Source organism: Takifugu flavidus, chromosome 15, assembly GCF_003711565.1.
Source record: "Takifugu flavidus isolate HTHZ2018 chromosome 15, ASM371156v2, whole genome shotgun sequence".
NCBI lineage: Eukaryota > Metazoa > Chordata > Actinopteri > Tetraodontiformes > Tetraodontidae > Takifugu > Takifugu flavidus.
In genome coordinates, this window is record NC_079534.1 from 3,967,413 (window position 1) to 3,979,355 (window position 11,943).

An 11,943-nucleotide genomic window follows, 5' to 3' on the forward strand; every position below is an offset into this window, starting at 1 on the left:
ACCAGTGTTGATTTCATTTCCCCTACAGTTTGCTTCAAGCAGCTCAAATAAAAGGCTTTTCAAGTTGTGGTTTTTCTTATCTCACATCCCGGAAAACCACTGAGTAAATGGGTTTTTGTTCCTGTATCACATCAAAGGATTTTACTCACCCTGTTTATTTTATTTCATACACTTTAACAAAACAGTTATGTCTCTTGAAGCTCCAATTTCAGTAGAGTTTTTTTTTTATTTTTTAAAAGAGTTACTTTCGATCAAATAAAGGATTGGGTCCTTTATTAAAGTTCTCCAAAACTGCAGGTACACCAAAGGCCAGAATTCCATTTGGCTAACCACAAAATGGTCAACACTGTCTGCGCTAAACAAAGGTGCATAATGGAGGAGATCCAGCGATTGATCTCTGTATGGGATATTTAAACATTTCACATTTGTCCTCTGCAGAGACCTTAGCATGGACTGCAGCTTTCACGATCAACATGTAACATGTGCTCGGCCTATAAAAAGCTCAGAATTATTGGCATCCTTTTAGTAAACTGCCAATCATCTGTGGCACATTCTACACTGCTTCATAATTCAGGATAACAAGAACAAACTAATCTGAAGTGCTAACATTTTAGCGCGACTGGCCTGGTTGAGATCTTGAGGCCACGGTAGTCATATGGACCACCAATCCCACACAAGGTTTGCCATTCCAAACGTTATTTTGTCATTTTTGTGGGTTTAAGAGAACATCCCGGGGTTTGTGTGTTCTGCGGGAGGTGTGCGGGCATTTCTGTTCCACGTGACAACAGCGGCGGCGGCGGGAGCGGCGGGGTGACGTCATTGGGATCCACATCCACGACGGCGGCGGGCGGGGCGAGGCGCCGCTCATCCACCGGTATCATGGCTTCGTAGCTGGAGGGGGAAGCGATCGTGAGGAAAACAAGGACTTTTGTTCAGTAACCGACGGTCGATCGCCCTTTCCGGAGCCTGACATCGGTACAGTGGGGCTCGGCCTCCCTCTTCGCCCCCACGGCCGCTCCTGGCATCCAGGATACACTTTGGGTTGTTTTTTTTTTTTTTTAATCGGTGAATTTCCATCCGTAAACCGTGGAAGATGGCCGACCCGGCGGAGTGCACCATCAAAGTGATGTGCCGTTTTAGGCCCCTGAACAGCTCCGAGGTGACCAGGGGCGACAGATACATTCCCAAGTTCCAGGGGGAAGATACTATTGTTATCGGGGTAAGTTAATTCTGGGTGCGAGCACCTGTTTGGCTCGCCCTCTGGCGTGGCCAATAGTACGCCATTTTTGATTGTCTAGCTAAGGTAGTTAGCCCCCTAGCATGCTAGCTAAGGCTAGCGCACAACTGACCTGCTGTTGCTCCGCTGGCCTTAGCTGCGGTGCGGCTAGACAAGGTTTTTGTTTTGTGCGTTAATTATTCGTTGCATGTTCGGTAACACCCGGCACTTGTCGTTTTAAAAGCCCGGTCGCCCTTGGCTAGCTTTGCCCTGTCATGGCTAGCGAGCTGTCATTCAACAAAGCCACAACAGCGGCTGACACAGTTTAAAATGTCGCCAACGTTAGCCTGCCGCCCCGCCGTCGCCGCATAAATGAACTCTTTTCGGGGCCTCTGCAGACACAAAGCCGCTAACTGAGCAGTTTATTTCAGCATGAAGCGTGAGACCGTTGTGATTTACAGGTGATGAGGGGAGGCTAGGCCAGCTGGTGGTTGACAGATTAGCCGGCCTGGGCTAGCTGGCTAGGTTTAATATTGATGCTTAAGCTAAAATGTGTTCGCCGCTTGCTCGACTAATCGTTGTTCAGCTTAAGCCGAGGTCATGTGTGGACCAAATAGCCTCGATACAAGAAGAAAAGGCAGGCGATGACAGTTGAGATGGCAGTTTAAATGCAGGCTGGTGACGTTCCTGATACCCGTTGACCTTCTATAGGAAGGCAGTTTCCCACCCTGCCTAATGAGTGATTAAGGTTCTTTCTTGAGATTATTCCATCTGGGAATAAACTGGAGCTTCTTCTTCCCACTGTGCTCATCATGAGGGTGGCATGTTTTATTTCCAGAGTTTGATGGAAACATGGCAGAAGTGGCAGATTTAAATAGACAGGAGTCTAAGGCTTTAATACGTGTGCCCCCCTCCCAGATATGTCACTTCTTTAAAAAGTTAAAGATTACTTTTCTGGAGTCACACATTGTCACGTTGTGGACTTTGACGCCTGAGTCTTTGTCCCGTTTATGGACTTTACAAGGCCATAGAACCACATCCAGAAGGGCTTGTGTGCGATTATGCTCTTTGTTCCAGTTTCTGTCATTCACATCCGCTGGTTTGGGGGTCCAATGTGTGAGGTCGGGGGTTTCGCAGGTCCGGTTTTGGGTGGGTTCAGCCTGGTGCTGCTGCTGTCATCTTCTTGGCTTGGAGTCACTTCAGCAGGCGTAACCTCGGTGTTCCTGCGTTCTCGCTGCCCCTGAGGCCTCCTGGGTAATCCCCCTGTGTCTTCTGTCCTGGTTACCAGCTGTTTGACCAATCAGGGCAGGCGGGATGGGCGCTGGGCAATCTCTCCGGTCGGGGGGGTAATTATCGTGTTGATGCCGTACGTCCACGGCCGCGCCCAGCCTGTGGGGAAGCTGCTGACACCAGACGCTGTACAGCTGATGGCAGAGTCGATGGAGGGGCGCCCACATCGGGAGCGCCTTGTTTCAGACACGCCTGATCAAACATCAGCGCGCCAATATCACCGACGAGGGGGAAAAGTCAGCCTGGGATGGAAAGTTCAAGAAATATTGTCCCTTCCGCTCAAACATGAGTGCATCACAGGACATTTTAGGGCACTTAAAGGTTACCTGTTACCTGTGTGTGTGTGTGTGTGTGTGCTGCAGAATAACCCCAGGTTGTGTACGGAGCACCTCTTTCTATGATCACGGTGCTGTAATTACACTTTCAGAGAGTAATCCCATTAGACAGACGTGTCTAACGAGGACTCCGGCACCGGCGTGGACTCTAAACTGGGGCTTTGCTGCTGTTTGCTGACACAGTCTGGCGAGACCGATACTGCTTTATTACACCGTATTGACAGGTTTCACTGCCAGCATGTAAAAGGAACAGCTGAAGTGCTGCAGGTCTGCAGAGCTGTGCAGTAAAATGACCACCGGGGGGGTGGAAATGCCCCGCCGTACCATCGTCACACTGCTGCCGGGGGGTTTATTGCTTTATTGGAAGCAGTGTAGTTCAACATTATACTGCATTTAGGCCCAGAGGTCTGAAGCGAGTGATGTAGCAGCCAATCAGGTGGGAGCGTGAAAAACCTACAGATATTTCCTCCGTTGAATGATGGTGTCAGTGCTTCGAGGTTAAAAGCCTCAGACGTGAACAGCGTGGATCGTTGTGATAGCGAGGCCTGTTATTCAGAGGCCCGCATCCGCGTTTAATCTCGCAGGGACATCAGGAGCGGACTTTCCTGCCCGGTAATGTTGACTGGAGGCAGATTAGACTTCCTGATTACATCCTGGTGGAGAGTTGGGAGACGCAGAGGCTGTTGACGGACACACAGCCGCCTTCTAACGCCCCCTCTTTTGGTTTTTCCAGGGGAAACCGTACATGTTTGACAGAGTTCTGCAGCCAAATACATCACAGGAACAAGTGTACAACACTTGCGCCCAGAGAATTGTTAAAGGTCTGGGAGTCAAACAGAATCAAAGAAATAAGCCAAAGCCTCTTTTTCTGAACCCTTACAAGCTCTCTGGTGCCTTGCAGATGTCTTGGACGGATACAACGGGACGATTTTTGCGTATGGTCAGACATCATCGGGGAAAACACACACCATGGAGGTAAGAGCGGCCCCCCGGGGCCTCGGTCTACGTTTACCCGACGAGCTGCTGACGTTTGTCTCCGTCTGCGTAGGGGAACCTCCATGACACAGACTCGATGGGAATCATCCCCAGGATAGTGCAAGACATCTTTAACTACATATATTCTATGGACGAAAACCTGGAGTTTCATATCAAAGTGAGTGAGGCCGAGCCCGCAGAGATGGCTGGAACAAGGTTCTCAGGCTGGGGACACTAATGGGGCTTTTTTATTGGCTCACAGGTTTCCTATTTTGAAATTTACTTGGACAAGATCCGGGATCTTCTGGACGGTAGGTTGTCTTGTTTGTTCCGGAGGCGTTGGTTATAATTAGGTGTTATTTCTTGATTATGCTAAGCTAAGAAGGCTGCTAAACTTGTTACTTTCCTCTCGTTTTCAGTGTCGAAGACCAACCTGTCAGTGCACGAAGATAAAAACAGAGTTCCCTACGTCAAGGTGAGGACTGACCTCCAGCCAGGGCTGGTATCTGTCGCCTAAGAACCCTTCAAACAGGCTGTGCTTGCTTTATTTTCAAGGGTTGCACTGAGAGGTTTGTCTGCAGCCCCGAGGAGGTCATGGATACGATTGATGAGGGCAAATCAAACAGACACGTAGCGGTTACAAGTAAGAGGCCGTCCTCCTTCCTGCAGTTTCTAGGCCTCCTCAGGCGGGTGCGTTCTGAGCGCGTCTGTGTCGTCTCTCCCCCAGACATGAACGAGCACAGCTCCAGGAGCCACAGTATCTTCCTGATAAATGTCAAACAGGAAAACACGCAGACGGAGCAGAAACTCAGCGGCAAACTTTACCTGGTGGACCTGGCTGGCAGCGAAAAGGTAGGAAGATCCACCGGCTATTGCTTCGTTATTACGCAGATGGTTGTTCCGACGACGTGCTTGTCAGTGTTTAATCGGTTTCTTTGTGTCTTTGTGATGAACAGGTCAGCAAAACTGGAGCAGAAGGAGCCGTGCTGGACGAAGCCAAGAACATCAACAAGTCTCTGTCGTCCCTGGGAAACGTCATCTCGGCTCTGGCTGAAGGAACGGTCAGTTGCTCCGACTATTTATCCCACACGGATGGAGATCTGTGACGTGCCGGTCAGGAGATGAGCCGATTCAACACAGCAAATGTTCCCCACGCCGCCGTTTAAAACCAGCAACTGAAGCCACGTGGTTGGAAAATGGCGCTTTTATCCATCTGCAGCCTGGCTCGCTGCAGAGGCGACACTTGGCTCCGGGCGGCGTTCAGTGTAACGCCGCACATTGTCCTTAATAAACCAATATTTTCTACTGTGGGTAAACAACCTGAGGGAGGCTGCGGCTGATGTGTCTGCGGTGTTGTGAAACAACTGCGCTCTTGTCTTTCACTCCCCCCAGACCAGCGTGTTTAATAGAATGAAGGATGCTCAGAGCTGCCGCGGCTTTGTGGCTGGGATCAATACCCGCTTGTATCAGGATATTTCTTAGTTTATACCAGCTGTACCATATGAGACGGAACACATCTATCTATGCGCTACATGGTTGAGGAGCTGGGATTTGTTCGCAATGTCAAGTCTTTTCACATTCTTTTTTTCCTGTTTCTTCACGTGTGTGTGTGTGTGTGTGTGTGTCAGGCTTACATCCCCTACAGAGACAGCAAGATGACCCGGATTCTGCAGGACTCGCTGGGTGGTAACTGTCGAACCACCATTGTCATCTGCTGCTCGCCCTCCTCCTACAATGAGGCTGAAACCAAATCTACCCTTATGTTTGGACAAAGGTTCGTAGGCCAGCAGCAAGAAGACAGACGCGCTGCTCTCAGCATTTGATCGGTTTCAGTGTCGTCGTTGGTACATTTAGACATTTTTGGAATGATCACACCTTGCTTTGTCATTTCCCTCCCACCCACCTTCAGAGCAAAGACCATCAAGAACACTGTCACTGTGAACATTGAGCTGACAGCAGAACAGTGGAAGCAGAAGTATGAGAGAGAGAAGGAGAAGAATAAGACCCTGAGGAACACCGTCACCTGGCTGGAGAACGAGCTCAACCGCTGGAGGAATGGTGAGGAAGACTCCTCAAAAACGTTCCCAACGGTTCACGTTGAGGAATGTGGTGTTCGTCATTCTCACCAAACCTTGCTTTGCGAGCAGGCGAGAGCGTGCCGGTGGAGGAGCAGTTTGATAAGGAGAAGGCCAAGGAGGAGGTGCTGGCTCTGGACAACATCATCAATGACAAGTCTGCGTCCACTCCCAACATGCTGGGCATCCGCCTCACTGATGTGGAGAAGGACAAGTGTGAGGCCGAGCTGGCCAAGCTCTACAAGCAGCTGGACGATAAAGTGAGTGTGTGTGTGTGTGTGTGAGTCAGCATCTTCTGTGTTTACATACAGGTTTGTGGTCTCAAAAACGAGCTTCCAATAAGATGGTTTCCGAAATGTAAACAGAAATGCTCATCTTCTTGGTTTCATGGCTCTTCACAGGATGAAGAGATTAACCAGCAGAGTCAGCTGGCCGAGAAGCTGAAGCAGCAGATGCTGGATCAGGAGGAGGTAAGTGCTGGAGGTCTGATGACAGTATATGTCTAAGATCTTTAATAAGCAGATTTTTTATTGCTCGCACCGGATTTCTGCCAACATCAAAAAACTGCGTGACGCTTTTGTGCAACGTCTCCAGCTCCTGGCCTCCTCTCGCCGCGATCACGAGAACCTCCAGGCAGAGCTGAACCGCCTGCAGGCGGAGAACGAGGCCTCCAAGGATGAAGTGAAGGAGGTCCTCCAGGCTCTGGAGGAGCTGGCTGTGAACTACGACCAGAAGAGTCAGGAGGTGGAAGACAAGACCAAGGAGTTTGAGACCATCAGCGAGGAGCTCAACCAGAAATCAGTGAGCTGACTGACTCTTCCAAACATTTATTGCAGTATTCTTGATGGTCCATGTAGAAAAAGAAAGATTGAACCATCTCTCTCCCTGCAGTGCCTCCTGTCATCTTTGGACTCTGAGCTCCAGAAGCTGAAGGAGATGTCCAACCACCAGAGGAAGAGGGTGACTGAGATGATGTCCTCGCTGCTCAAAGACCTGGCTGAGATCGGCATCGCCGTGGGCAGTAACGACATCAAGGTAGAGGACGGTCGATGTGGAGAAGGTGCTGTTGAGCGTTGCTCAGAGATTCACCTTTTCTCCTGCTCAGCAGCAGCACGAGGGCGGCAGCGGCATGATTGATGAGGAGTTCACAGTGGCCCGTCTGTACATCAGCAAGATGAAGTCGGAAGTGAAGACCATGGTGAAACGCTGCAAACAGCTGGAGGGCACCCAGGCCGAGAGCAACAAGAAGATGGACGAGAACGAGAAGGAGCTGGCTGCTTGTCAGCTCCGCATCTCCCAGGTGTGTGGGCACCAACAGCGAGGGGCAATAAAATGAAAAGGAAGCCATCGGCGTCTGCGTGTGAGGACGCTGTCAGCATCTAAAACTCCTGCTTCTCCTCTGTTTGCCAGCATGAAGCTAAGATCAAGTCACTGACCGAGTACCTGCAGAACGTGGAGCAGAAGAAGCGGCAGCTGGAGGAGAACGTGGACTCTCTCAACGAGGAGCTGGTCAAACTCAGCGCTCAGGGTAGGTCACCGCTCACCTGCAGGAGAGGCACGAAGGATGAGATGATTATCTGGAGCAGGATGTAGTTGGTGGTGACTGTCAGTATTTTAGAACCACGCTGCGTCCTCTGTGTTTTATAGAAAAGGTCCACGCGATGGAGAAGGAGAATGAGATCCAGACAGCTAATGAAGTCAAAGTGAGTTCCTCAGATCCACCCATTTACTTTAAACTCCATTTTTGTCTGGAAGTGTGAAATTCCCCTCCTTTGCCCGTCCAGGAAGCGGTGGAGAAGCAGATCCACTCTCACCGCGAAGCTCATCACAAGCAGATCAGCAGCCTGAGGGACGAGCTGGACAACAAGGAGAAACTCATCACCGACCTGCAGGAGTAAGACTGAAACTCAACTCCAGCCGCTCAAACAGGAAGATCCCTCTGCCTGATGTTCCCCTCTCATATTCTGGAGGGTTTAAACCTACTTTTCTGTTCCAGCCTGAACCAGAAGCTCATGCTGGAGCAGGAGAGGCTCCGGGTGGAGCACGAGAAGCTCAAATCGGCCGACCAGGAGAAGAGTCGCAAGCTGCACGAGCTCACGTATGTTTCACGCTGACGTTTGTTGGGGCGTCGCACCGTCTCCTGTTTGAGCGTTTGAATGTTGCTTTGCAGCGTGATGCAGGACAGACGAGAGCAGGCCCGGCAGGACCTGAAGGGACTGGAAGAGACAGTGGTGAGTTCATCTGCAGCTGCTGGTGCCCTCGCCTGGGCCCTGGGTGACTCCTGGGTGACTCCCCTTTTCCTTTCTCTTTATCCTCTTCCTGACTTTTCAGGCCAAAGAGCTGCAGACTCTGCACAACCTGAGGAAGCTGTTCGTCCAGGACTTGGCAACCAGAGTGAAAAAAGTAAACACTCGCCACAAAATGGCTGATGGGACGGCCAGCGTCCTTGAGATGGAGTGAGTGGTCTTTAATGCTTTGGGTTGTGCCTGGTACAGAGTGCAGAGATGGACTCGGATGACACTGGGGGCAGCGCGGCACAGAAGCAGAAAATTTCCTTTCTTGAGAACAATCTTGAGCAGCTCACCAAGGTTCACAAACAGGTAGGAAGCTCACCTGAAGAAGGCAGCCCGGTTTAAAGTCTCCGCATTTAGAAGTGAACAGGGCCTGAACTCTCCCGCAGCTGGTGCGTGATAATGCAGACCTGCGCTGTGAGCTTCCAAAACTGGAAAAGCGTCTTCGCGCTACGGCTGAGCGGGTCAAGGCCCTGGAGTCTGCTCTGAAGGAGGCCAAGGAGAACGCCGCGCGTGACCGCAAGCGCTACCAGCAGGAGGTGGACCGCATCAAGGAGGCCGTCAGGGCCAAGAACATGGCCAGGAGGGGCCATTCGGCCCAGATCGGTGAGGAGAGCACACTGGGGGAGGAGGGGGGGCAGGAAGCGCAGGATAAAACCACAGTGATGATTCTTTTCATCCTCCCCACAGCCAAGCCCATCCGGCCCGGGCAGCAGCCGGTGGCGTCTCCCACCCACCCCAACATCAACCGCAGCGGAGGGAGCTTCTACCAGAACAGCCAGACGGTGTCCATCAGAGGAGGAGGCAGCACGAAACCAGAGAAGAAGTACGTTTCCCTCCCGTCCTGTCAGGGCTGGGCAGGAACACACGCGTGTGTTGGGGTGGGGGCCGTCCTCCCCATGATGTAGTGTTCCCGAAGCTGCGTTTTAAGGCTGCGTGTCAACCTCATGTCTTTGTCTTTGCAGCTGAATCCAACGGGATCGAAGGACGACGCCATTGAAGGAGTCCAAACTCACCCCCTCCCTCCCCCCCTCCCCCTCCCCCTCCCCCACCCATCTCAACAACCTGTCATTCCATTACAGCCAAGAGTCTCCACCTTAATGGAGGAGTTTCTGAATTATAAATATATATAAATATTCCTGGCCTGTACAGCTCCACGCCCCACTCCTCCACCCCCCCACCCCCACCCCACTCCCGGCCTGTCATCATGACTTATCTCTTTCTCTCTTACTGGATGTAATGATAATGATATAACAATTAAAAAAAAGACAGCAGAATTACTTTACCCACCAAACCAAACAGTCTTGAGCGCAGCCTCGGCAAGCGAAACCACGCACACCTCAAAATTGTGGCTTTGGTTTTGTTTCTTTTTTCCTCTTCTTGTTTTATTTTTCTCCTCTTTTCTTTTGCACAGCCAGTCGTCATCTGTCGTCGTCGTGCGAGTAGTTCTGCACTGTGCCAAGCTGAATGTAAGGGTAGCAAAAATCTGAATAAAATTTTTTAAAACGACCAAAAAAAAAGACCCTACCGTGAGAAATAGGTCGACCCTGTAGGCTAACCTCTGTACACGTCATGGTGTTGATTGTTAACCACACTTTTCTCTGGGTAGATTTTACAGCTTCTTTCACATGGTAAACTAAAGGGTTTGAATCGGCTAGATGGCGCATTACTGTACAGATCTCGTTAAATTGGCACTATTCACACACTTCCCCACTGTGACGGGGGAAATCGGCTGCGAAGAAGGATTTATCGGCGAAACGCCGGGCCGTGTGACGGTGTTCTCTAGGTGTATTTAATGGCATTTCCTGTGGAGGCCGATTGTTTTTATCGCTAAGTTAAAAATCGTCTATACACGTCGTTGGTGACCACAGGAGGGATGCAGACTGTAGAAAGGAAGAGAATCATCTCCAGCTAACACGACAGACTTCCACCTTTTAGCCTAGTCTGTGCTGCGTCGCTAAATGTCCCGTTTTTACTTCTCTCGGTGGTTAATAACGCTTTGCTAATGGACGCTAACTATTACTGCACATCGGGAGCACGTCACGCCGCGACGCTCCTCCTGTCCTCGTGGGGGCGCAGTCGCTCACTCTTGTTGGGGTGTGTCGTCGACGTTTTAAGTTATAAACCGTTGTGTTTCCTGGTCTGCTAAGGGTTCTCCGCAGGGGGAGGGGCTTACTCGGACGCTTCTCGCCCGTCTTCGTTGTCGCGTTTTGATTTAGGAGCTGCAGCTGTTTGTGTCCCCATTTGTGGTTATAAATTTGCAGAAAGCAACTTGTCATGCTGGGTTTTATGTACTGTATCTATTTTCGTCGTTCTGTAGCTGCATATTTGAAGTTTTTGGGGGCGGGGTCAAAATGGCGTGCTGGTGTCAGCTGATGGTACAGACCCGTGCGGCTGATCAGCCAGTCGGCGAGCGGGGGTCTAACATTGCACAACAATCTTCTGGCATCACGCGGGGGTTTATTTATCAAATCTAGTCAGTGGTGTAGGATTTATTTCTGTCATTTTTCTTGTTACTTTAGTGTCTTTTCATGATTTTATTTTATTTTTTACATATCCGAGTTTGTTTTTGCTTCTTTGAACCCTGTGACGAGGCCCCAGTACATTTGGCAGAGAGCTTGTAGTGATTGTAACTCCCAGCATGAGAACACTAACATCTCGTGCAAGTGCAATATACTGTAAAATACACTGTACATCAGTCGGGTGGCGGTTGTGATCCGGGTGGGAGCGGAGCGGCGGCCCTGCTGCGCGGCGTCAACGTCCCGCCGCCGACCTCTCGTTTGCTCGGCGGCTTGACGTTTTGTTCCCGTAGTTCTGAAAAATGATTTTGCTCTGAGATGAAGCGTCCGTTCGGCGATGCAGCCAGTGGGGCGTTGGATAGCACTTCTTCACGTCGTTGGTAGAAACACTCCACGTGTCTGTGAGGTCTGTCGTGATGTGTCCAAAGCCCCGAGAACGGACGTCCCAGCGTCCCCCGCGGTGTGTCCAGGTGGTTTCTTCCCTCTGTGTAATCTAGATTTAGTACAAACTGGGCAGCATGTACCTCAAAAATGTATAGCCTTCAACTTTTCACCAAAACTGGATATGAACCCGAGGGGAAAGTAGTTGACTAAAAGGGGCAGAGAATATTTGTGGTGTTTACCTAAAATTGAATTTTGAATTCTGAATAAAATAAAGTGTAGCCACTTTTTTTATTACTGTGTAATAGTTGGTCAATTTTTAATGGGCAGTCTTGAGGATCCATCAGTGGAAGAAGGTACTGGATCATTCCTGGAGAACCGGGGCACATAGCAGGGCTCTGACATGGACAGAAACGGGATGTTCAAGAGATCACAGATATGGATTGATTGCATGATGTAAATGTATGTGTGATTAAATAATTATGAGAAAATGCTTGATTTCTGCTGTCATTTGTCTCAAATGAATCCGCTTTCAATCTTTGACATCTGAGACAAAAGAGAATAGCTAATATCTAGTTATGGCTTATTTGAGAACATGTCTCTCAATTACAGCTAAATTGGAAATACTAGTTATTTTACTGCAGATAAAAACTATGAAATTACCAAATAATAGAATCGTGGAGATGGATGAAGAAGCGAGTCGTAATTATGGTATTTGTCTTTAATCTAAGGCTGATGCGTTACAGTTGATTATAAAATGGTAAGATCGTAGCAAAGTTTACATTATTCTATATAATACCATTATCATTATTATTTGTAGTTTCTCAGCCAACCGTTGGGAGGCGCTAATTCCCCGCTTGC

General features: G+C 49.8%; 1 protein-coding gene across 2 annotated transcripts; it reads left to right on the forward strand.

Moving 5' to 3' along the window:
• The first annotated feature begins 835 nt into the window (after positions 1 to 835).
• Positions 836 to 11,575, forward strand: LOC130538398 (kinesin-1 heavy chain). Of its 2 annotated transcripts, none has more exons than XM_057055892.1 (26): positions 836 to 1,219; positions 3,575 to 3,662; positions 3,743 to 3,816; positions 3,890 to 3,994; positions 4,079 to 4,127; positions 4,236 to 4,291; positions 4,372 to 4,459; positions 4,544 to 4,668; positions 4,773 to 4,877; positions 5,445 to 5,590; positions 5,726 to 5,874; positions 5,964 to 6,151; positions 6,293 to 6,361; positions 6,486 to 6,692; positions 6,783 to 6,926; positions 6,997 to 7,191; positions 7,302 to 7,419; positions 7,539 to 7,594; positions 7,676 to 7,785; positions 7,888 to 7,989; positions 8,062 to 8,122; positions 8,223 to 8,294; positions 8,387 to 8,491; positions 8,572 to 8,788; positions 8,873 to 9,008; positions 9,148 to 11,575. In XM_057055892.1, the coding sequence occupies exons 1-26, from the start codon at positions 1,094 to 1,096 to the stop codon at positions 9,149 to 9,151; spliced, it is 2,895 nt and encodes a 964-aa protein (XP_056911872.1). In that variant the 5' UTR covers positions 836 to 1,093; the 3' UTR covers positions 9,152 to 11,575. The 2 variants fall into 2 exon arrangements, with proteins under 2 accessions (XP_056911872.1, XP_056911874.1); XM_057055894.1 differs by having other exon boundaries at positions 7,000 to 7,191.
• Positions 11,576 to 11,943: the final 368 nt, after the last annotated feature.